The sequence below is a fragment of the Zingiber officinale genome, chromosome 4B, assembly GCF_018446385.1.
Source record: "Zingiber officinale cultivar Zhangliang chromosome 4B, Zo_v1.1, whole genome shotgun sequence".
Lineage (NCBI taxonomy): Eukaryota > Viridiplantae > Streptophyta > Magnoliopsida > Zingiberales > Zingiberaceae > Zingiber > Zingiber officinale.
The window spans coordinates 118,599,401-118,625,588 of record NC_055993.1 but is presented as its reverse complement, the minus strand read 5'-3'; the positions used below and the strand labels follow the sequence as shown (position 1 = coordinate 118,625,588).

At 39.6% G+C, this 26,188-nt stretch overlaps 1 protein-coding gene and 1 pseudogene across 1 annotated transcript; one reads left to right on the top strand and one right to left on the bottom strand.

Annotated features, from left to right (window-relative positions):
* Window positions 1-851: 851 nt before the first annotated feature.
* Window positions 852-12,739, top strand: LOC121978588 (endoglucanase 8-like). The gene is made up of 8 exons (XM_042530915.1): window positions 852-880; window positions 10,236-10,431; window positions 10,543-10,959; window positions 11,470-11,562; window positions 11,639-11,845; window positions 11,955-12,039; window positions 12,177-12,340; window positions 12,410-12,739. Exons 1-8 carry the CDS (start codon window positions 852-854, stop codon window positions 12,737-12,739), a joined length of 1,521 nt encoding a protein of 506 aa, XP_042386849.1.
* Window positions 12,740-12,842: 103 nt separating this feature from the next.
* On the bottom strand, window positions 12,843-13,016 carry LOC121979011 (annotated as a pseudogene).
* Between the last annotated feature and the right edge of the window lie 13,172 nt (window positions 13,017-26,188).

The following is a 26,188-nucleotide window of genomic DNA, read 5'->3' as shown; positions in this document are numbered from 1 at the left end:
TAATCTCTCATAAGGTGGTCGACCACTTAATGGTGAGTAAAGCAATTGTGTGCTCATTGAAGTCTTCTTCTTCCTCCTCTCATTCTCTTGTTCTCTCCCTCTCCTCCATTACCGAGCCACCCAAGAGTGCTAGCACACTCTAAGTGGTTCTTCTCCACCTTTTGTCCGTGTGGATACTTTTAGAGGGGTGTACACTTGACACCCTACGAGATCCGGCAACTCTTGGACGAGGGGGGTAAGCGAAGGGCTTCGCAACAAAGGTATAATCTCTTTTCATGTAGATCTAATGTAGATCTAGTGTAGAAACATGTACATGATTTAATTTTAAATATATATCTTCATACAGATCCGTGACTAGCTTCTGGGTTTTCGCAACGTAAAAAGTAGTTTTTGCGGCTTGAATTGCTAACAATCTGGTCGTTAAATTCGAACCGCCAAACGTCACATCAGCAGCTGTCACTTAGGACGTGCGATGACTACGCCGATGACACGTGGCGTCCTCCCACAGGGCAGCATTTAATGGGCGCGTGCTCGGCCTTAATGGAGGTGACCTGCGCCATCCCGAGGGGATTTAAGTGGCGTCAACTGTGACTGTCCGGCCCACGCCCCTCAGAAAGCGAGGAGGAAAAAATATCCAAGTATAAAGGCTCGAGGCGCCGATCGGAAGAGAAAGATCAGTCCCATAGAGGTTGATCGGGATCCAACTCATCTATCAGTCGATTGGCCAAACGGTCACCAGACTACTTGTCCAGTCAGTCGGACTTGTAGCCTCCTTCGACTCGACTTAAAGGGGAGGCACGTGATCCGACGGTGAGATGGGGGCCCCCGTCCTGTAGTGAGCCCTGAGCCACATGGGAGGTCAAAGTCGACGGTCAATGTCGTAGGTATCCGGCTGAGCGAATGTGTGTGTCCGAGTCTGCATTACAGCTTGGCCTGATGCCGAGCTTCTGACGCTCAGAAGACCCCACTCGGTCTAACGGGGGGCGCAGTCTTGGCCTGGCAAATATGATTTATTCGCCCGACAAGATGGAGTCGGGACAATAGGATGATTGGCCGAGCAGACCTCCCGCTCAGCCTGGCCAGGGTGTCGCCCAAGAGGCACTGGCCGAGCGGTTCCTCCGCTCGGCCCGGTGGAGGACAAAGGAAGCAGCTGACGATATCTTCTTAGGGACCAGTGCCGCCGACAGGTAGCATGGTCGGCGGCATGGTCAGACAGAGAATCGTACGGTGGTCACATCAGGAATATGCTTGTGCTATTAAGATATGACATAAGGCACGCTTTTCTGATATGCCCACTCCAGGTATGCTTTGAGGAGCGTGCACACCACGGGGAGCGTTCACACCGCAGGGAGCGTGCACGCGCCTCTGGGTAGCCCTATATAAGGACTCCCAGACTACAACGGAGGTATGCTTATTACTTACTACTTTACTATAGCTACAGTTTTCGCTTCTCTACTCTACTTCACCGGGAAACCTCTTCCCGACTCGGCATTGTGTTTGCAGGTCCACGGCGGTAGGAGATCTACGCCTTCATAGTCTTCATTGTTGGTGCAACCTTAGGTCAAGGTTGACCTGGTTGACCTGACTCGAGTTGACCTGACTCGAGTTGTATTTTGATGTTTGACTTAGGAAGATTGTCGGTGCAACCTTAGGTCAAGGTTGACCTAGTTGAGTTGCATGTTGATGTTTGACACTCGTGGAAGAGTTGTATTCTTGATATGGGACAAGAATAGATGTTTGGGAGATTATTGGGGCAACCGTAGGTCAAGGTTGACCTGGTTGACCTGATTCGGGAAAAAGTCCAAGTATGGAGACTTGGCAACGGAAAAGTCCAAGCAGGGAGCTTGGCACTAGAAAAGTCCAAGTATGGAGACTTGGCACTGGAAAAGTCCAAGCAGGGAGCTTGGCACGCGAAAAGTCCAAGTATGGAGACTTGGCACGGGAAAAGTCCAAGTATGGAGACTTGGCACGGAAAAGTCCTAACTGGGATGTTAGGCAGTGTGGAAAGTCCAGGTGAGTGAAGCGTGAGTGGAAAGTCCTAACGGGATGTTAGGCGGTTGGAAAGTCCAGTGAGTGAAGCCGGTGTAGTGGGAAAGTCCTAACTGGGATGTTAGGCGGTTGGAAAGTCCCGGTGAGTGAAGCGAGGCGGTGAGAAAGTCCTAACTGGATGTTAGGCGGTGTGGAAAGTCCTGGTGTGAAGCAGACGGTGGGAAAGTCCTAATCGGATGTTAGGCGGTTGGAAAGTCCCGTGAGTGAAGCAGGCAGTGAGAAAGTCCTAACTGGATGTTAGGCGGTGTGAAAACCCTAGTGAGTGAAGCTAGGTGAAAGTCCCGTGAGTGAAGCCGGCAGGGAAAATCCAGATGGATCAGGGTGATCGGACATCCGGTGATGGGAAGTCCAAGTAGGTCATGGGGGTGACCGGATACTTGGCACGAAGAGGAAAGTCCAAGTGGGTCAAAGGATTGACCGGACACTGGTGGGGAGTCTTAGCCGGTCAAGGGAGTGACCGGATGCTAAGCATGATGTACCAATAGGTCAAGGTTGACCGGATATTGGTTTGAAAGGTTTGGGACTTGGTTTGGGCAAAATCCACTGGATCGATCTGCAGACCGATCCGACTCGTTGTGTATCCGATCGATCGGTGACCGATCGGATAACAAACAGAAGGCGATCGCAGGAGGCAATAGGCTCGGGAAGGAACAGCTGATCGGTCTCCACGACCGATCGAGACGCACCGAGAGGTGGGATCGGTGCGTGGACCGATCCGACTATGGCGACGGGTCCGCATCGATCAGAAACCAACAAAGTTGGGCACTTTCGGAGCAATCTGATCGGTCTAGGGACCGATTAGCCCAGGGCCCCGATCGATCAGAAGGGTTCTGGACCGATCGTGGTGGAGCCTGATCGGTCATTCGACCGCTGAGTCACAACGGGTCGCTCCGTCTTCTCCGCTGGCTTCTGCTTGTTCGCAGTTATAAAGGAGATCAAGGCTTTGGTGCAACTGCTTCTTCTTCCTTCTTTCTTCTCTTCTGCTGAAGATTTGTGGGCTGCGATAAGAGCTCTGTTGAGTTCCTCCCGAAAGCTTCGCGTGAGCTTCCCCGACTGGAACAGCTGCTGCTGTTAGGGTTTTTGAAGCTGCTGCTTCATCCGGACTCCAGTCGACGAGAAAGCAAGATTGGTAGAGTGCTTGTGTATTCTTATTGTATTTCTTGCTTATTCTTTGTACTTGTACTCCTGTTTGCTGTTGCAAACAAGTGTGACGAGGTTTCTCCACCCAGAAGGAGTTTTTATTAGCCGGTTTTCCGGGGACTCATCCACCGACGGATTGATTGGGTTCGTCCACCTTACGGACACGCCGAGGAGTAGGAGCATCATCTCCGAACCTCGTACATCGCTGTGTTAAGGTTTGATATTCTTCCTTTCGTTTCTAGTTTATTTTTTTCCGCTGCGCTAACGAATTGTAGGAAGAAACAAGTGATTTGGGGTGGCTATTCACACCCCCCCCCTCTCTAGCCGAGTACGAACGATCCTAACAAGTGGTATCAGAGCGAGGCCGCTCTTCGACGGATCAACACCCGGGGGAGCACGGGCTAGAGATGGATCTCTATGGAGAAGATGTCACGATTCAACCCTTCTACGAGTCTCACGACAACTTCACATATTGGAAGGTAAGGATGATGTATTTTCTTAGAACTAATATGTTACATTGGTTTTGTGTACAAGAAGAGTTTTCCCCTCCGATGGATGAGGAAGGAAAACCTATCAAGAAGAAGGAGTGGACGAAAGAGCAAATCCGACAATCTGAAATCAATGACGAGGTAACAAAAATTATTGAATTTGCTTTGCCTAATAATGTTTTGTGCAAGATAGATAGGTACAACAACGCCAAGGAATTGTGGAACAATTTGGCAAAATTCCATGAAAAGGAGCCTAGTGAGCCAAGTAGCTCACATCATGGAGGAAGCGAATTGGAAGTTGAGGGCTACTCAACATCCAAGGAAGAAGAGGAGGAGAGCTCTTGTTCAAGATCGGAGCAAGAAGAGGCATCTATCTCCGGAAGGGATGAAGAAGAAAGCTCATCTCCATCCACAAACCTAGGTAACTCAAACACTTTAATTTCGAGCAAATTACATATATTATGCTTTGAGTGTAGGGAGTATGGACATTACAAGAGCAAATGTCCAAAGAGAGTTAGGAAGACTCCACCGGCGCCTAAGGTCAAGGAAGCCGGAGGCCCGATACGCAAAGGCAAGGAGCACGTGGTGTGCTTCCAATGCAAGCGAAGGGACACTATAGGAGTCAATGTCCGAGGGGGAGGCAACCTCACAAGGACAAGAAACCAAGCACATCAATAGGGGGGCTAAGGCAAACCCTAAGGTAATCTCTAAGGTTCATTATTGCAATTCTAATAAAACTCATGCTAGTAGTTTTGTTGCAATTGTTAATAATGATAAGCATGTTAACTTTAGGAACCAATACATGTGCTTAGGAGCTAAACATGTTAGCCTAGGTAAGGATAACACTAGAAATACCAACCCTAGGATTAACGCTTCTAAAGTTAAGGAAAACCTAGGTAGAAATCCCAAGAAGACTAGACACATGCCTAGGAATATCTCAAGAGAAAATGACAAATTAACACTTGAGGTATTAGAGAGGGAAAATCAAGTCTTGAGGTCAAGACTTGATAATTTAGAAAAGGCTCTTAAAAACATGGAGAAGTCATCTCTAGGGTTTAAGAGTCAAAAACCCAAGTCCAAGGACAAGAAAGGTTTGGGTCACAAACCTAAGTCCCAAGTGGTCAAGCCCACTTATCATAGTGTTCCATTCGATTATGGAACAAAACCTAGGGCTAGGAAGACCACCACCAAGGTCACAAGGGGAGTCACCCCTAGAGTTGATCTTGATGAGTCCCAAATGACCAAGGCTTCAAAGCCTAAGAGGGTCATTAGGAGGGTTGCTAGGGAAGTTATCCCTAGTGAATATTTAGTGAACCCAATGAGCTCAAATAGGTATTGGGTTCCTAGGAGCATCTTCTCTACCCCATAGATGGGTTAGAGAGTGTCAACTCCAATTGGAATGGTAGTTAACCCAACTTTGAGGAAATTGACACTCAAGGAGCATTTTCAAGGTTTTGTGAACCTTTGAAAATGAAATGGAATAATCATTAATATTTACTCCTTGGAAGAGTAAAATGTGCCATCATGGAAAATGTTGATGATAATTTCAATTGGCACAAGTTGAGAAAATCTAGAGGACTCTTGAGGAAAAATGAAACATGCCAAGATTTGAGGATAAATTTGATCTTTAGGTGGCATGAATGAATCTAGAGTTCAAGAAGTGTCAAAATTAGGATTTTGGCATTTTAGGGCGATCAAGGGTTAAAGCTTAAGTATTAGCTAAGACTAAGAATACTTAGATAGGCAATCTAGGTATGTCTTATGTGTGCTAACTTGCCATGATTGGTTGCCATATGCCATGCCATGACATCATATTTAGTTTATTATCATTTGAAATGTCATAATAATGCTTAGGCTAGTTTATATGTCATGCTTTATTTAAGTTTTCAAACTTTATGCCATGACATCATGACATTGGCACATGTTTTTACTTATGATATCATTATATGCCATGTCATCATCTCTTGCATTATAATCAATGAAATTGATTTAAGGACAAACATATAATTTGATATTGAGATCAAATTGGTGTTTAGAAAATGCATGAGAACTTAGCCTAAGTTGACCTTAACCCATATCTCACATCAAATTGACTTGAATGTGGTTTGATACACCTTAGATGTGTGTGAGATATTAGGATCATGAGTTAGGATCAAGGTGCATTGTCCTTGTGCCTAGATGACCCTAATTAAAGAAATTAAGGATCATAGGGAAAGCTTGTGTACAAGTCATGTACATCTAGCCCTAAGATTATGGTCCCAAATTCAAATGGTTTTAAAAGCATTTTAAAATTGATTTGAAAAACCTTGATGAAACTTTCCTAGTGATAGCATTCATCATTGAACATTGTGATACAAAGTTGAGTTAAACTTGAACTATTTCAAAGTTTTTGAACTTTGTATCAAGATTGAAAAATGGAAGTTATTTTCATAGAAAACTATTTTTCCATGATAGTATATGTTATGAGGAATGTATCATCAAAATTTCACAATTTTTCAAATTTTCTGGAATTTTCTAGGAGTTTCTGAATTTCGGGAAGGAAATTTCAGAAATCTGCTTATTGTTCCCGGATCGGTCTAGGGACCGATCCAGAAGTCTGATCGGTCCGTGGACCGATCCGATTGAGGCATGGATCGGTCTGCGGACCGATCCAACGAAGAACCGTGCTTGGTGAGTCGGTGGCTTGATCGGTCCGGGGACCGATCCATGGTTTCGATCGTCCGGGACCGGAGCGTGCCAGTTTCTGATTTTCAGCTGTTGGTCTGAAATTTCAGCTGGAAGTTGGGTTTTGTGGATTTCTAAAGGTTTGGAACTCACAAAGACATTGTTGGTGCAATGGTCAAGGGGGAGTTGACATTTAGGGGGAGTTTTTACCTAATTGTCAAGGGGGAGTTGACTTTTAGGGGGAGTTTTTACTCCTTAAGACTTTTGAGGATTAGTGATATGGGATTATCACTAAGTTGATTGTTGAGTTTAGTATCAAGGGGGAAATTAAGAGTTTCAATGAAAGGTATGGGACTTTCATTAGGAAGAAACTCTTGACCTTGATACCCTCCTTTTTCTTTTTGATATATGTCAAAAAGGGGAGAGTGTTCATTGGAGAATTATTGGAGAAACCCAAGTTAGGTTATCGGGTTAACCTAAGCTAGGGGAAGAATGTCAAGGAATGTTCGAGGAAGAACATTGGAATTCTTTTTGATGTGTGTCAAAAGGGGAGAATTATATTGGAGAACCCAATTGGATAACCTAACCTAAGGGGAGAATGTCCAGAGAATGTTCAAGGAAAGAACATTGGACATTGGAAGATGATTGAAAAACCTAAGTTAGGTTATCGGGTTAACCTAACTTGATTATGGGTTTTGTCAAACATCAAAAAGGGGAGATTGTTGGTGCAACCTTGGGTCAAGGTTGACCTGGTTGACCTGACTCGAGTTGTATTTTGATGTTTGACTTGGGAAGATTGTCGGTGCAACCTTAGGTCAAGGTTGACCTAGTTGAGCTGCATGTTGATGTTTGACACTCGTGGAAGAGTTGTATTCTTGATATGGGACAAGAATAGATGTTTGGGAGATTATTGGGGCAACCGTAGGTCAAGGTTGACCTGGTTGACCTGATTCGGGAAAAAGTCCAAGTATGGAGACTTGGCAACGGAAAAGTCCAAGCAGGGAGCTTGGCACTAGAAAAGTCCAAGTATGGAGACTTGGCACTGGAAAAGTCCAAGCAGGGAGCTTGGCACGCGAAAAGTCCAAGTATGGAGACTTGGCACGGGAAAAGTCCAAGTATGGAGACTTGGCACTGGAAAAGTCCTAACTGGGATGTTAGGCAGTGTGGAAAGTCCAGTGAGTGAAGCCAGGTGGGAAAGTCCTAACTGGATGTTAGGCGGTTGGAAAGTCCCGTGAGTGAAGCCGAAGGAGAAAGTCCTAACTGGGATGTTAGGCGGTGTGGAAAGTCCTGGTGAGTGAAGCTTGGGAAAGTCCTAATCGGATGTTAGGCGGTTGGAAAGTCCCGTGAGTGAAGCCGAGCAGAGAAAGTCCTAACTGGGATGTTAGGCGGTGTGAAAACCCTAGTGAGTGAAGCTAGGTGAAAGTCCTGGTGAGTGCCGGGCAAGGAAAATCCAGATGGATCAAGGGTGATCGGACATCCGGTGATGGGAAGTCCAAGTAGGTCATAGGAGTGACCGGATCTTGCACGAAGAGGAAAGTCCAAGTGGGTCAAAGGGATTGACCGGACACTTGGTGGGGAGTCTTAGCAGTCAAGAGTGACCGGATGCTAAGCATGATGTACCAATAGGTCAAGGTTGACCGGATATTGGTTTGAAAGGTTTGGGACTTGGTTTGGGCAAAATCCACTGGATCGATCTGCAGACCGATCCGGTGACTCGTTGTGTATCGATCGATCCGTGACCGATCGATAACAAATGTAAGGCAAAGCGCAGATTACGTGAGCTTCTTGATCGATGCGGGGACCGATCGGCATAAGCTGATCGGTCTCCACGACCGATCAGCAGCAGAGAGAGGTGGGATCGGTCCGTGGACCGGTTGGAGCCTGATCGGTCCACGCCTATCCGAACAGAAAGTTGGGCACTTTCGTGGAGCAATCTGATCGGTCTAGGGACCGATCGGCATCGGTCCCCAGACCGATCAGAAGGGTTCTGGACCGATCAGGGTGGAGCCTGATCAGTCCACGATTCGACTGTTGAGTCACAACGGGTCGCTCCGTCTTCTCCACTGGCTTCTGTCTTCGCTGTGCAGGTTCGCAGGTTATAAAAGGAGATCAAGGCTTTGGTGCAACTTCTTCTTCTTCCTTCTTCCTCTTCTTGGTGCTGCTAAGCTTGCTGGTTCCTCCCGAAAGCTTCGCGTGAGCTTCCCCGAATGGAACAGCTGCTGCTGCTTCATCCGGACTCCAGTCGACGAGAAAGCAAGATTGGTAGAGTGCTTGTGTATTCTTATTGTATTTCTTGCTTATTCTTTGTACTTGTACTCCTGTTTGCTGTTGCAAACAAGTGTGGCGAGGTTTCTCCACCCAGAAGGAGTTTTTATTAGCCGGTTTTCCGGGGACTCATCCACCGACGGATTGATTGGGTTCGTCCACCTTACGGACACGCCGAGGAGTAGGAGCATCATCTCCGAACCTCGTACATCGCTGTGTTAAGGTTTGATATTCTTCCTTTCGTTTCTAGTTTATTTTTTTCCGCTGCGCTAACGAATTGTAGGAAGAAACGAGTGATTTGGGGCGGCTATTCACACCCCCCCTATCTAGCCGAGTACGAACGATCCTAACATTCATCCGGTCAACAGGAGCGCCATCTTCCCAGCATCCATCGACTCAACCCTCGGGCAGGATCAAATATCATATTTGATCTCTCAATGAGATGCCGCAGCTGAGTCTCGAACTCTAGATCTCTGATTAATTAATGAGAAAAATTTATAATAATACACTACAGCTAAATCTCAAACTTTATATCATTGATTGATGTGTTTATAGAAATTAATAATAAATCTTAGAATTATTTTCAATGTAAACATATTTTATATATATATATATATATATATATATATATATATATATATATATATATATATATACATGGATGTTCGGGGCGTCAAGAAGTGATCTACGTACCTCAATATTTTGATATTTTTTTAATAAAAAAATCTTTAATTCCTAAACTATAAATATTATACTCCAAGTGCAAATGTCATATACCGTAAGCATTTAAAATTTTATTCATTTTATTTTATTTTTTAACTGGAATATTATAATCCAATTATTAAACTCAAAAGATAAAATTTTTATTCGATTATATATATATATATATATATATATATATATATATATATATATATATATATATATTCTTATATCTTATAAGAATAAGAATTGGCTGGACTTGACTTTTTGGCAAAGTCCCGCTAAGTTTTTTTTTTTTTTTTTAATGTCTAGAATCTAATCGATCAATTATTACAGACATGAACCCAATTCATAATATGAACGTAAAATAAAGCACCTATTAAATCCATTGAAATAATATCAGTTGCAATACCTACAAATGAAGTTTATCGTTAACCCATTAATAGTAGCAACGGATAGTTTAAGTCCAATAATTAATAAATCTATCGATATATAAAGATAGAAATTAAACATTCCTCACTAAATCCGTTGCTAATAGCATTTTCTTTTTGGCAGTGCAACCAAAAAAGAGTTCTTCTAGAGTCATTTCCCTAAGTACTTTCCTCTATATTTTTTTTCAAATATTAATAAAATTAGACATGTATATGTATAATTGTAAGGATGGTTTCTTTCCAAATTAAGTGGAATAAAATATTACGATTCAATTCAATATCTCGTTGATTAGAGCCTATCATGCATAGTTTTATTTATATATATATAAACTTCTTAAGGAAATTTACCTTATTTGGCAAGTGAGAATGTTGAAGATTGGTGTCCAAAATGAATTAACCAGTATCCTATTAAGATCATCTGCGTCTATAAAATATCGATTAATTAAGATGGCAAAGAATTGACTTGAAAGGAAAAGAAAATGTCGTCGATGGAGAGGATTTGCGTTGTTGTTTGTGGTGTGTTGTTGTTGATGTCAACGGCATCGGTTGGATGGGAGCAAAAGCACGATTACAAGCTCGCGCTGAGCAAGAGCTTGTTGTTCTTCGAAGGGCAGCGATCAGGGAAGCTTCCTCCTAACCAACGCCTGACATGGAGGAAGGACTCGGCTCTACGCGATGGCCAAGAGGGTGGTGTAAGACAATTAGCTAGCTATATCTATACATCAATACATGCTAGCTGCTGCCTATTCTTGTGTCTACGAGGAACAACAATTGTATTGTATTATATTTCTTAATTTGTTTAGGTTGATCTAACGGGGGGATACTACGACGCGGGGGACAACGTGAAGTACAGCTTTCCGATGGCGTTCACGGCGACGATGTTGGCGTGGAGCATCATCGAGTTCGGCGACGGGATGGCCGAGGGAGGCGAGTGGATTAATGCTGCGGAAACTCTGAGATGGAACACAGATTTCTTGCTCAAGGCCACGGCCAACTTGCCCAACACCGTCTACGCCATGGTGGGCAACCCCAACAGCGACCACAACTGCTGGGAACGGCCCGAGGACATGGACACCCCGCGCCCCGTGTACGCCGTCAACACCACTCACCCGGGCTCCGAGGTCGCCGGCGAGATCGCCGCCGCGCTGGCTGCTGCCTCAATCGCCTTCAAGAACTACGACGCTGCCTACTCCTGGCGCTTGTTGTCTAAAGCGAAGGAGGTACGTATTTGAAACTAACCCTGAAATTATTAATACAAGTGATTAATTATATAGAGCTATATGAACGGTATTGTGATACTATTTTCTCGCTATTAAAATGTATATAAGTTCAAATATTTTACGATTATATACGTATATATAATTAGTTCTCCTACACATACAGAACTAATGTCGATGCTTATTTAAATTCAACACGCGCGCACAAATACATTATAAAGCTTAATTTGGGGGCTTGGTTTAGGAAAATAATGGTGGAGAATTAATGGGAATAAAAATAAATAATTATTATTGTTAATATTTAGATTACATAAATGAAAATATAAATAAAGGAATGGATGTTTATAATTGGACAATAACTCATTTTCATGTCCACCTTTTAATTAGTAATTATTTTATTTTTATTAATCAAATATCCTTTTAATACCAAAAATACCAAACGCTCCCTTAATTAATCTTCCAACGCATAAGCATACAATTTAATTTATTTGTTTTTTTATAAATTTTTTACAGGCGTATTATTTCGCAAACAAATACCAGGGCTCATACAACGACGCAATTGGCCACGCAGTCTGCCCATTTTACTGTGATTTCAGTGGCTACCAAGTAATTATAATTAATATAGTTTTAATTAATTGCTTTTATTTCTAGTAAAATATTTATATATTTATTTATGTTGCAGGATGAGTTAGCTTGGGCTGGAGCATGGTTGAATAAAGCCACCAACACCAAAAAATACCAAAAACATGTTGATTCAGCCATTCGAAAAATCAAACTCATGGAAGAAGTAACTCAGAATTATTATATTGACACTGAGTTTTCATGGGACAATAAACATGCAGGACTTTACGTCCTCCTAAGCCAGGTATTAATTAATTTTCATATATCTGTTAATGAATATAAATATAAAATAAATATATTTACTTTTTAAAATTATAAACCGGCTTTATTTTTTTACTTAATTATGACAAATTATTTTAACAAAATTAAAATTGCAGATTGGTCAGTACAAAAAAGAAGCTCAAACCTTTGCATGCGGCGTGCTACCAGAATCCCCCACCAGGACCATAAAATACACACCAGGTTGGTCAATTAACTAATAACTTCTCGTGTTATTAATTATCATTTTCTCGACGAAAAAACTTAAATGGCAGAGTGAAAATATTTCTCAAATTGGAGAATATATGATTCATTTAATTATTTAATTTATATATGCACAGGGGGTCTGCTCTTCAAGACCGAAGGGTGCAACAGTCAAGTCGTTGGTTCACTTTCTTTGCTCGCTCTTATCTATGCTAAACATGTCAGGCTAGCTAGGGAAAGAATCACTTGCGGCAACACCAAATTCCCCGCTTGGAAGCTTGTAGAATTTGCAAAAAATCAGGTAATTAATTTAATTACCATCAAATTTCTCTGAATATCAATGAATTAATAATGTTGTTTGTCGATGTAGGCGGACTACATCTTAGGCACCAATCCAACGGGAATGTCTTACATGGTCGGTTTCGGCCCCAAGTTCCCTCAGCGCATTCATCACAGGGCGGCCTCCCTCCCGTCCATCAATGCGCATCCCTCTTTCATCGCATGCGGCAACGGCTTCTCTTACTTAGACAACCCCAATCCGAATTTGAATGAGTTGACTGGAGCTATTGCCGGAGGGCCTAACACTGGAACAGATCACTTCGATGATGATCGACGTCAGGCGGCGCAAACTGAGCCCACCACTTATGTCAATGCACCGTTTGTTGGTGTGTTTGCTTACTTCGTTAATCATAAGAAGTAAAATTGTTGAAGCTTGAAATTGAATTGTTGTACGAGGAGATCAATAAATGTTCAATAATTAGTACCTCAAACTCATAAATTGGATTTGTTAAGAGTTTATCATAATATGTCAGACTCATATAATAATGTTATGCAAGAGTGACAGAATCCTAGCAGCCTGAGAATCTAACAACGAGTTACTATAACCGACTCTTTCATAAAAAATTTATTTAATTTTTTATATCAGATATAAGAACAGATACTACACTTGATCTTAGTCAAAAGGTCAAGAAACGTATACTTTCTAACGTCGTCGACCCAATAGATTTATAGAAGATGTAAGACTAAAGAGAACCATGACCGTATATATTTTTTATATAAAAAGTAATTAGAGAAAATTAATAATAAAACTTAAAATTATTTTTAGTGTGAAGAAGAAAAAAAATAATATTAACATAATTTCATTTTAGACTTCACCAAAAATAATTAGTAAAAATTCTAGATTCTTAATAAACTAATAAAATGTATAATCTAATAATGTCTGAATTATGTCAGACTTATGTCAATGTATAAAATAGTAAAATGTATAATCTAATAGACTTATGTCAGACTTAGATTCTTAAGTCAGACTTAGATTCTTAATAAAATAGTAAAATGTATAATCTAATAGTAAAATGTCAGACTTGTGTCAATGCACCGTTTGTTGGTGTGTTTGCTTACTTCGTTAATCATAAGAAGTAAAATTGTTGAAGCTTGAAATTGACTTGTTGTACGAGGGGATCAATAAATGTTCAATAATTAATCAATACCTCATACTCATAAATTAGATTGGGTAAGAGTGTATTATATATAATATGTCAGACTCATACAGTAATACTATACAAGAGCGACAAAACCTAAGCATCCCGAGAATTGATATAAGAATAGATACTACACTTGATCTTAGTCAAAAGGTCAAGAAAAGTATACTTTCTAATTAACGTCGTCATCCCAATATATTTATAGAAGATATAAGACTAATAAAGAGAATCATAACAGTATATATTTTTATATAAAAATTAATTTAAAAAATTACTAATAAATCTTAAAATTATTTTTAGTGTGAAAAATAAAAAAAAAGATATTAACATAATTCCATTTTAGGATTCATCAAAATTAGTTAGTAAAGATTCTAGATTCTTAATAAAATAGTAAAATATATAATCTAATAATCATAAAGCATCATAAAATAGTTATCTTATAATTATTCTTTTGAATGTTCATATTTTAAAACATGTATATGATAGTTTAGTTATCGATTGATAGAAATTTTAATTTTCTCTATAATATAATAAAATTATCATTCATCCCATCATTTTTTATTTGATTACCCAATCTATCTTTCACAATTCTTGTGACAGGAAACACTCTCTCCGTATTTGTCAAAAGTTTTTAAATCAATGAGTACATCATATTTTTCTTTAATCTTTGAAAGATCACCAAAGTTTATATTTCGTTAGAACACATATCACATACATATGAGTTTTAAGTTGATCATCAAGTATGAGGAAAGCAAATCTTGAAAAATCTTATGGATAAAACTTAGATAGTTGCATTAATCTTTTCTTATCAAAAAGTCAAAAAAGAGTTTTATGAATACAAACAAACTACACAAAAATGTAACTAGATACCTTATGGCGGAGTTTACATGAGCACATTAATGTGGAAAACTTAGATTTTTTTTTTTAAAAAAAACATTATTAGTTTAAACCCTTTGCCCACACAAGGTTGATTGTATTGTATTGTGTTCCATTTCTAACAATTTGCCCTATTTCATGTTTTTGCTTTGAAAATCAGAAGAATAAAGATTAGAAGTATATCCTCCAACAAATTTGAGATTTAATCCCATCAAAATTGTTCAAATTCGTGTTTGAAAATCCTCTAAAATATCATGAGCTAGACTAGAGTATTATATAATACAATACTATATATATAGTGCCAATTATATGTGGTTAGAATCAATAAATTTTTTTTTATACTTTTTCTTGGGCCAACTTAAGCTCTGCTACTGAGCCCCATGGCTATAAAATTTCTAGCTCTACCACAATACATAATAGCTTAGTGATCCCAGTGCTTCGAATTCAAACGCAAGAGGTGAGTTTCTTGTCCTCTCTAAGTAAATGATCCATTTTAACTCTTTTATTCTTAAAATTTAAAGTAAAAAAAATTATAAAATTTATGTAACAATCATTACTCGCGCCAAGGATTTTATTAAGTTGGTGAGTAAAATGATGATTATGGCCATATAAAATATAGCTTCAAGGGAATGAGTACATTCCTCTTTATAAATTATTCAGTTAGTTAGAGGATGTAAATATATTATAATAAAGTAGAAATCAATTTTCGACTGACGTATATTCTCGAAAAAAATATCTTTCACTTTTAATCATTTGACGATCGACTATAAATTAATTTTAATTTATAATTTACATTTCTTCCTATAATTTGAGGATATGTATTATATAAGAGGCTTAGAATGAACATAATTATTTTTTTCTAAAAAAAACTAGAGAATGAATGCATCGGAAAAGGAAATGATTCTCAATGACCAGATAGTGAAGCAAAACATAGCTTCCAAACATAAAGCTCGTCACAGCAATATGATCCATTATAACCCTTGCTACATGTGACCATTACATTACAATGATAATATGTCAAATTAGTAATTAGTTTTTACTTTCTCCTTATTGACTAACCTAAATTAGTCAATTGCTTAATCGACTTGGTTTTGAATAAAAATATTTTATTTGTGAGTCATCGCCTTTGAGTCGACTCAATTCATTAGTCAATTTTTTTTTTTATCATTTAGTGTAGAACTTAGTTTTCCGCATAGCTAGTGCGTCAAATCAACTACTACTAATTTTCTCTTTATAGCACAATTGATTGATTGCACATTCAACTTGGCATAAAATAAAAACATTTTATTCATCCCCACTGAATATGAGTTCACTCGTCAATTGGCTTGGCATAGTAATTGATTGTTTTCACTTATCGTCTGTCAATTACTGTCTTAATCAATTGAAATTTATCGTCAATTGATTGTCCATTGACTCATCCAATCATTGTAATGGTATGTGTTATATCAACATAATAAAAAAATATAGGATTATAGATAGAAATATCCGTCGGCCTTCTATCGAAATATAACCCTACCGATAGATTACTGATAAAATTATAGGTATCGGGAGTTGATTTATCAGAAACGAGATTATCAACGGAATAACATATTTTGTCGGTAATAGTCTACCGACGGATTTGATTTTCGTCGGTAAAGACGTTGGAGCAGTCTTAGCCAACCGGGGCGCCATAAATAAATTATTGATGGAATAGATGTTTCGTCGGTATTTACTAACGGAAACATAACTTTCGTCGATAAATACCAATTGAAGTTCTCAGTTCGGTCGGTAATGCATCGAAATACCGACGAAAGCTTTGGTTTCCATTGGTAAAATTTTTCGATAATTACCGACGGAATATATTTTCCGTCGGTAGATAAAAAAAATACACAGCTACAATCTGCTTTCGCGCTTGCCCTATTTACAATTTTCAAATATCCAAAATCATCACAGATGATGACATTATAATCCATTACATACAATCCACACATACAAAAATATAATCCATACATGCATAATATAACAATCACACTTATAACATCTACACATAAAAATAAAATTCATACATCCTAATAATTCATTCATTATTCTTCATACAAACATATAAGGATAAATAAACTAGCATTTATACTATTAGAAACAATCAAAATCATCTCCTGGTCTACATGTCTCCATGTAGTGCTAGACGCGTAAACTCATTCCTTGAATTTTTCAGTGATATATGTGGCAACTCGATGGCCATCTAGAGTGAACCTGCATGAAATAATATTAAGTTATGAAAAATATATTATATATAAACTTAAATTATGAATAAGAAAAAATACTTACGAGTCCTGACAACCCTAAGGACCTTGTAGCCACGGGATGCTACAGGCTGCTGCTCTGCTATAATGATATCTGCAAAATAACATTGCAACACATCATAATAAGGTTTAAAAACATGATAATATAAATACAAAATAATATGGAAGCATAACTTACTTGATTAATAATAATGTTAATACTTAATCATCATTAACATATGACTAATCAACATTAACAGTTTTTATGTCCTCATCGCTAGATGAGTTTAGTTCAACTTCATCCTCACTGTTGAACATCTCTCCATTATCTATCTTTTCGTAAGTGACATTAACATCTATAAGTAATTGAGAAGTAGATTGGAGTTGTAAATCAACTAAATGTCTCTCCACTTCATCATTCTGAAATGCATCATAGTTTTGAGGAGTGACTGTGTTCGACATCTCTATGGTCGAGCAAGGCTTGATTCGACAAACAGACAACCATTCACTAGATCTTCTTCTCTTTGTAGGGTATTCAAGATAGAAAACTTGACCCGCTTGTATCCCGAAAATAAAAGGCTCAAACTTGTTGAATTTTTTATTTGCATTAATCTCAACTAAATTATAATTTGGATGTATTCTAGTACTTATTCTTGGGGTCGGATCATATCATAAACATTTGAACAATACACACCTCTTTATTGGTAATGCAGGATATTCAATTTTTATGATTTCTTCAAATCTATCATAGTAATCAAACTTAGTGTTATTATTGTACATAGATCCTTTGACGTAAACACCAGAATTATGAGTTAATCTCCGTGAATCTCGTTGTGCCACGTGAAATTTAAGGTCATTAATATAGTAACCAGAGTGCACCTTTATTTTACGAAGGGGTCCTGATGCAATATTTATTATCCTATCATCTTGCACATTTGATATTTTACGGTCTTTCACCTATAAAAATAGTTAACATATAAATTAGGATACTTCTCAATAGGCATGAACTAAAAAATTTCATAAATTCTCTAACTTACATATATTTGAAATCATAATGCAAATTCGGTCTCTAACTTTGCAGCTACCTCACTTGCACCAATCGATAAATTTTGTAGATATAGTTGTTATTCGTACAAGCCGGGAAAGAAATTAATTATATAAATATTGGGATATCAAGAAAGATATTTAAGAATGAATAAATGTTTAATTAGATTAACTTACTTTATGTATAGTTTGACCTCTTCACAGTTTAAGAATATGTATATTCTTGCAGCATGGTATTCATCTTCAGTTAATTATCTAGAAAGCGATGCACCCATTAACTTACCAGAAAATTTGAAAATAGAAAGAATCGATGGGTCTATTGACTGATGAGCATCATCAGAATTTTTAGAACATTTGCGATGTCTTGTTTGTACACTATCAGCAAAATAATAGGAGCAAAAAGAAGATGCTTCTTCAACCAAAAAGCATTACATATTGAGCCCTCAACTTTTGCTTTGTTACGAACATTATTTTTAATTTTCTCAAAAACCATTTGAATGGATACATCCATCTATACTGCATAGGGCCTGCTATTTGTGCCTCGTATGGTAATGCACTGGTAAATGTTCCATTGAATAAAAAAAACTATGAGGAAATATATGCTCCAACTTACATAATATAAGAGGAATGTCTGTTTCTAGCCGAAGCATATCATCCATCATAATACACCTCGCTGTCAAATCTCTAAAAAATAGACTCAATTCAGTGAGTGTTTGCCAAACATTTTGATGAAGTAAGTCATGGAAAGCTACTTGAATAAGTCTTTGCATGAATATATGACATTCATGAATTTTCATTCCAAACATCTTTAATATATTCATATTCACGCATCGAGCCATATTTGAGGCATACTCATCTGAAAATTTATTTTTTTTCAACCAATTACTTAAAGCTTGCTTACCATCTTTGTCCAATGTATAACAAGCTTTTGAAAATTTATTGATTGTTTCATCCTGATGCAACTGTTAGGATCCTTCGTACGGCTAGAGAGGGGGGTGTGAATAGCCGACCCCAAATCTCTCGCGTTTCTTCCTACAATTCGTTAGCGCAGCGGAAAATACAAAGAAACGTAAAAGAAGAAAACCAAACCTTAACACGAGGATGTAACGAGGTTCGGAGATTAGGGCTCCTACTCCTCGGCGTGTCCGTAAGGTGGACGAGTCCAGTCAATCCGTCGGTGGATGAGTCCCCGGAGAACCGGCTAATACAATATACTCCTTGTGGGTGGAGAAACCTCGCCACAAACGTTTGCAACAGCAAACAAAGAGTACAAGAACAAAGAGTAAGCAAGAAATACAATAAGAATACACAAGCACTCTACCAATCTTGCTTTCTCGATCGAGTCCGGATGAAGCGACTTCAAAAACTCTAACGAAACCCAGGTGAAGCTCACGCGAAGCTTTGGACGAGCTCAACAAAACTCAAGCACAGCAGACAGGAAGGAGGAAGAAGAGTTGTCGCACGGAAGATGCCCTCTTTTATACTGCGAAGAAGAAAAGAAGAAACTGGCGGCGTCGCAACGCTAGAACTCGATCGGTCACCGCACCGATCGGCCTAAGCGATGAACCCTCATTCGACACCGATCGGTCCCCGACCGATCGGTGTCGCGATCAATCACGATCGGTGCGGACCGATCGAGCTCTCTGATCGGTCCCGGACCGATCCAGCTCTCTCACGCATGAGAATCGCACTTTCGTCTCTTGATCGATCATGGAGACCGATCGGCATACACCGATCGGTCCCCGGACCGATCAGAGCTTCTTTCTCCGCTTCGATGGTTGCACGATCGGTGCGTGGACCGATCAGAACTCCACAAGATGCTCTTGAGTGGAATCGATCGGTCACAAGGCCGATCAGAAACATCGAGTATCCGGATCGGTCCGGAGACCGATCCGAGCTTGGTTTTGCCCAAACCAAGTCCAAACCAATATCCGGTCAACCTTGACCTATTGGTTCATCATGCTTAGCATCTGGTCACTCCCTTGACCTGCTAAGACTCCCCACCAAGTGTCCGGTCAATCCCTTTGACCTACTTGGACTTTCCAACACCAGAAGTCCGATCATCCCTGATCCATCTGGATTTTCCAACACCAGAAGTCCGATCATCCCTGATCCATCTGGATTTTCCCTTGCCTGGTTTCACTCACCAGGACTTTCCAACTGCCTAACATCCCAGTTAGGACTTTCCCACTGCCTAACATCCCAGTTAGGACTTTCCCACTGCCTAACATCCCAGTTAGGACTTTCCCACTGCCTGGCTTCACTCACCAGGACTTTCCAACTGCCTAACATCCCAGTTAGGACTTTCCCACTGCCTAACATCCCAGTTAGGACTTTCCCTCGTGCCAAGCTCCGTGCTTGGACTTTTCCAGTACCAAGTCTCCATACTTGGACTTTTCGCGTGCCAAGCTCCCTGCTTGGACTTTTCCAGTGCCAAGTCTCCATATTTGGACTTTTCCAGTGCCAAGCTCCCTGCTTGGACTTTTTCCCGAATCAGGTCAACCAGGTCAACCTTGACCTACGGTTGCACCAACAATCTCCCAACCATCTATTCTTGTCCCACAACAAGAATAGAACTCTCTCACGAGTGTCAAACATCAACATGCAACACAACTAGGTCAACCTTAACCTAAGGTTGCACCGACAATCTTCCCAAGTCAAACATCAAAATACAACTCGAGTCAAGTTACCTCGAGTTGGGTCAACCAGGTCAACCTTGACCTAAGGTTGCACCAACAGCAACTCTGGTCTATTAACTAGTTCTTTTAATTCTTCACGTGATTTTGCAGTGTCTTTAGTTCTTCCGGGTATATTCATCACAATGTTAAAGATATTATTGAAGTAATTTTTCTCAATATGCATGACATCTAAATTATGTCGAATAAGTAGACACTTCTAATACGATAATTCCCAAAAAATACTCATTTTCTTCCAACCAAACTTGCACATCCTAACAGTGTATTTATTTAACTCATCAGAACCAAGTTGAGATACTAGTAGAAATTCATAACTGTCTATTTGCTCAATGATTTCTTCATCTGAAACATGGACTGGAGGAGGTTTTCTGACAACAACATTTTTTAGAAAATTTTTCTTATTTCACCTAAAAGAGTGATCAAGTGATAAAAATTTATGGTGATTATCAAACCAAGATACTTTCCCACTGTAAGATAATAAAAATGCATCAGACTTTATCATGTAGTGTGAACATGCTAATTTACCAGCCATGCTCCATCCTGACAATATTGAGAATGCTGGAAAATCACTGATTGTTCATAATAATATAACATACAATCTAAAATTAGTTTTACTTGCAACATCATAAGTCACCGACCCTACATTCCATAATTCATTCAACTTGGAAATCAGATATTGCAAGAAAACATCTATCAGAGGAACATAAATTTATCTTTCATGCATATCCATGGCGGTAAATTGTATGGTGTTAATATAACTGACCAAGATGAATATTGTTGCCCTGACTGACCAAATGGTTGAAATCCTTCTGCGAAAAGTTCCAATCTCACATTACGTGGTTCCATTGCAAAAGAGGAAAATAAAGCATCAAGATGTTTCCATGCAGGGGGAATCACAAGGATGACACATTATACCTCCATCGTGCTCATGCTCATGATGCCACATCATGTGACAAGCTATAGCAATAGATGCATACAAACATTAAAGTCTAACAGTTAACGAAAAATAATACATCACTTTCCAAGTAATTTTTTTCTTCTTCTGCCCTGGTATGCGAGTACCATGCTTATAACGAGGGTATGTATAGATTTTGCATTCACACAAATCATTATCTTCATTCCAAAATATCATGCAGTTGTATATACAACAATAAATTTTTTCTACAGGCAAACCTAAACCTCTTACCAATTTCTTTGTATTGTAAAAATTATCAGTCATTATGCTATTAGCAGGAAGCAATTCTGACATCAATTGACATATGTCATCGTAACATCTTTCAGAAAAATGATGTTCTGCTTTCATATTCAATAACCTTGCAGTAGCTGATAACTGAGAATGAATCCCACACTTCTCTTTCACTAGCCTTTAATATTTCATATAGTTGCTAATATTCAGGTGTTGGTGTTTCATCTATATTGGAATAATCAACTACATTTATCGCATCGTGAACTATTGATTGCATTGCAATATCATTAGTTGATAATTCAGGAGCAGTAAAAGTTGTGGCAGATGATGAACCACCAGAAGGCCCAATTGATTCATACAAATAAGACTCTCCGTGATAATATCAATTATAGTAATGTGGTACAAAACTATTTCTACATATGTGTACTTTCACGATATCCTCATCACGGAAGGTTCTATTCATACATTTCTTAAGATTACATGGACATCGTAACTCATCACCATTCGTACATTCTGGATGACTCTTAGTAAAGTTCACAAACTCTTCAACTTCAACAATAAAATCATCTCTAATAAATCCATTTTCAATCGATTATACATCCAAACTTTGTTCGTAGACATTTTCACCTAAAACTAATAAATTGATAATTAGAAATTAGCTTAGATTAACGTATTAACACAAAACAAACAAAAGGACTATATTATATTACAGATTAATATACGAACATAACATATATCTAAATTGAACCATGCTAAATAATATAAAGTACAATTTATTAAATTATACTTGAAGATGTGTAGGCCAACCAGAGAAGAGTAGCAAATGCTAGCTGTTTACAACATAAAAATAATTTAGCTTAAAATTTATCAAGAAAAATAACAAGTACAAAGCAGGAACTGCTGCTACCGACCGACACAGGCTAGCACAACAACATCCGGCACAATCGTCAGCAAATTACTGGCTACAGCTGGCACAACTACCAGCATTTAGCACAACAACGTCTGGCACAATCGGCACACTAGCGTCCAACACAGCGGCCATCAGGTACTTGGCAGCTGGCACAGCCACCAGCAGGCAGTTGGCAGCCGACACAACTGCCAGCAGGCAGTTAGCGGCCACTGGTCTAGCCGCTAGCAGACAACTAGCGGCTGTTATAGCCACTACAGTCGCTAGCAGGCAGTTGGTGACCGCTGGCGGATGACACAGTCGCTGGTGGCCTGCACAGAGGCCTACAGGGTAGTTGTCGGCCAATGCGGGACCACTAGCGGCCAGCTGCCTGTAGCCACAGAGGGAAGAGCCGCCGCACGTTGGAAAGTGAGAGAGAAAGGCGAGGAGAGACGTCATTACCAGTGAATCGGGGAAATCAAGAAGAGCCACCATGCGCGCATGGAAAGAAAGGGAAAGGGGCAGCTAGGGCTTTTTTAGCTGGCTTTACTGATAGAATTATAATTCCGTCGATAATTTGGTCGTTACTGACGGAAGAAACATTTCGTCGATAAACCTTCCCTGAAAAAACCCTAGAAAATTTGGGGCTACCGACGGAATATATAATTCCATTGGTAGCCTCACGAGTTTTCCGACAAAATAATAATTCCGTCGGTAATTCCGAATATTTTTGACAGATTACAAAATCCGTCAGTAATTCCATCGATAATTGATGTGTGTAGATTTTATAATCTTTTATGTATGTTTCGATGCACATTCACGTATTTTATTTATGATGGATTTATGCATTCTAACACTCCTTATCATGTTTATAGCATAATTACTCTTCCATTTCGGAGATCTAGTCTTTGTGTGTATTTGTGTGGACAGGGATAATTTTTGGAGTAAAAACGATGATTGTCGACGTACTGGGGAGCAAAGTAGAAGGCTAACCGACACTGGTCGTGTGACCCTACATAGTCGTGCAACACATCCAGAGGAGAAGGAGAACACGGTCCGTGTGACTCTACGCAGTTGTGTGAAGCATCTAGAGCCAGAGAAGAGCACGACCGTGTGGCTCTCATATGATCGTGTCACTTAACCCGCAGCCAAGAAGGAGTTAGATGTGCGATCCCGCACGGTCGTGGTACGGACCGTGTCGTGCCCGTAGCATGGGTCGTGTCACGCCCGTAGCACGGGTCGTGTAGCGGTTGTGCCCTACCCTATAAAAGCGGTTCTAAACTTCTTCTCAAGGGGGAGGAGGTGGCTATTCGAAGAAAGATCATCTTAGTGTTGTTCCACGCCATCCCGAATCTTCGTTTGACGATCCGAGGGTGTCTTCATAATCACATCAACTCTAGAAGCAAAGGGTTGGATCCAAGGATCACTTGACGCCATTGGATAAGTATTTCTCTTCCTTCTTTCTCTTAATTTGGAATTGAATGTTGTATATCATGATGTCTTTGGGTTCTCCTCTTTTATCTATGGAGTAGATTCATTGTTCTAGGATTAGAGAGTAGTTATGGTTAAGGTACGATGTAACAACTTATGTATATGCCTTTTACCTATTATGTGATATTGACTTGCTCTTGTATCTATTCTATTTGGCATGCATGAGAATTGCTCGCGTTTGATTGCCATGTAGATTGAATATTTGTGTAGGGATTGTAAATCTCGTAGAAAGAGTACTTTAGATCGTATACCCGTGGGGCCCTAGTGACAAGGATAATATATTCACGGACGTCTAGGATATTCTCTTGAAAGGAGAAGCAACCCCTTCATAAGGAAGTAGGAAACCATGCTGAACTCATATCTTTATCTTTATTGTTATTAACTAGTCATGTGTTCCTATGATCTATGACTGAGGTGCCCTCGTGACAAGGGTTAATCGTTACTGGATTTCACAGGGATCATCTCTATTCAATACTTAGAGATAATGACTCTAACTTCCTATAAGGGCACGTTAATTGAAGATAGAAAAATGGTAGATCATGACACATTAGCACACACCACAACGAAACTAAACTCCTAGAATACTCTCCAAACCGAGATAAACAACTTTACCTCTAGTTCTTTCATCTTCCTTCTAGGTTTCATCTTTCCTTCTCAATAGATAACTACCGACCATTGATAGTTTAGCTAATTCTACGTGAGCGATAGCTAGTGCTTATAACCAGTCCCCGTGGGTTCGATATCTTTTGTATTACTGACGACGTAACCATGCACTTACTGTACGTAACAGTAATGCTATATTTTTTTGTAGTGTAATGACTACTTTTAACTTTCTCCTTGTAACATCAATCAACTAATTTCAATCAATCAATTTAGCTCTGAAGTAGAACCTCACAAGTCAACTACGATCATCCTAATGATGAAGTTTTTGCCTAATTTGAGATCCATCCTCTCCCAAAAATACTAGCCTCGTAACTCTCATGGCTCATTCAAGAGTTTACCTTTTACTAACTTAACTTCCACACTAAGATTATCCCCTCTAGATCCTCAAGCTCCTTAGATGCATTGAACTCACCCCCACAGGCATAGTGTAGTTAGTGCTCGGATGACAAACTTGCCAGATGAAATGCATTCAACTTATTGTTGGTGTAGGGAGCACTAGACGATCGAATCTAAGTTTTGATTATAGCAAAGGGTCCAAAGTTAAGGTTACTTGTTGTCTAACAAGATTGAATGAGCTTGCAGAAAAGTCCTAAGTCAAAAAAGGCAAAAGTCCTAGTGGATTCTAGGCAGGTGGAAAACCCTAGGGGGAGGTAACCCTAGGTGGTGGAAAGTCCTAACTTATGTTAGGCAAGGCGAAGTCTTGGAGGGCCGAGCACTTTGGGCGAAATCCTAAAGTCGGGGACTCTAGATGAAAATCTTGGTGGTCGCAGACCAGGTGGAAGTCTGGACGAGCCGTGGAGCGGATGTTCAGCATGAAGACCTGAAGTCTCGAACGCAGAGCAAAAGTCCAGATGGTCTAGAAGATCGGTCTGACAAAATGGTAAACTCTCCTTAGAGGAGTAGGTGAGGATGTGTTCCCCCCAGGAGGGAACAGTAGGCGTCGATTCGACCTAGAGTTTCAGCAAAACTCAAAGCCAAAACCGGATAGTTAGAGGCTGTCAAATTCATATTTTACATATATTTTATACTGCTTGGGCTAACTTTATTTTGCAGGAAAATAAGTTTGTAAAAAAGTCGGTCCGGGCGCCCGGAATGCCAAGACTTATCTCGTCGCCAGTTTGGAGCGCACTGATTGAATGGGATGACGTCACGGTCCAGGCGCCCGGAAGAGATCCAGACACCCCGAAATAACCTATAGAAGCAACATTCAACCAAGAGCCAGAAACACAACTTTGATTCGCAATTGCTTTCTTGCGCACTGCTCCAAAGACGTTCTTGCGACTTCACGATGCGACTCTGATGATCGAGTGATGCTGCTTCGACGACTGAGCAACATAACTCCAATGATTGAGTGGCTCGACTCCAACAACTGAAAGCACAATCTAACAGATCTCCAAAAGTTGTAGGTATACTTTTAAATTACAGCACTTAAAATATAAATCTATTGTACTTGTCTTTATAAAGATTTCCTGAACTGATAGTGAATTACCCAATGAAAGTAATCAACGATCGCGGGCCTTAGAGTAGTAGTCGTCACAGACTTTGAACCAAGTAAAAATAAACTGTGT

Coding starts and splice junctions, on each gene's coding strand:
- LOC121978588 (XM_042530915.1), top strand. CDS start 852: ATGGGAGGTCAAAGTCGACGGTCAATGTC. Junction 881..10,235: donor CAAAGTCGACGGTCAATGTC/GTAGGTATCCGG, acceptor GTCGATGGAGAG/GATTTGCGTTGTTGTTTGTG. Junction 12,040..12,176: donor GACCATAAAATACACACCAG/GTTGGTCAATTA, acceptor ATATATGCACAG/GGGGTCTGCTCTTCAAGACC.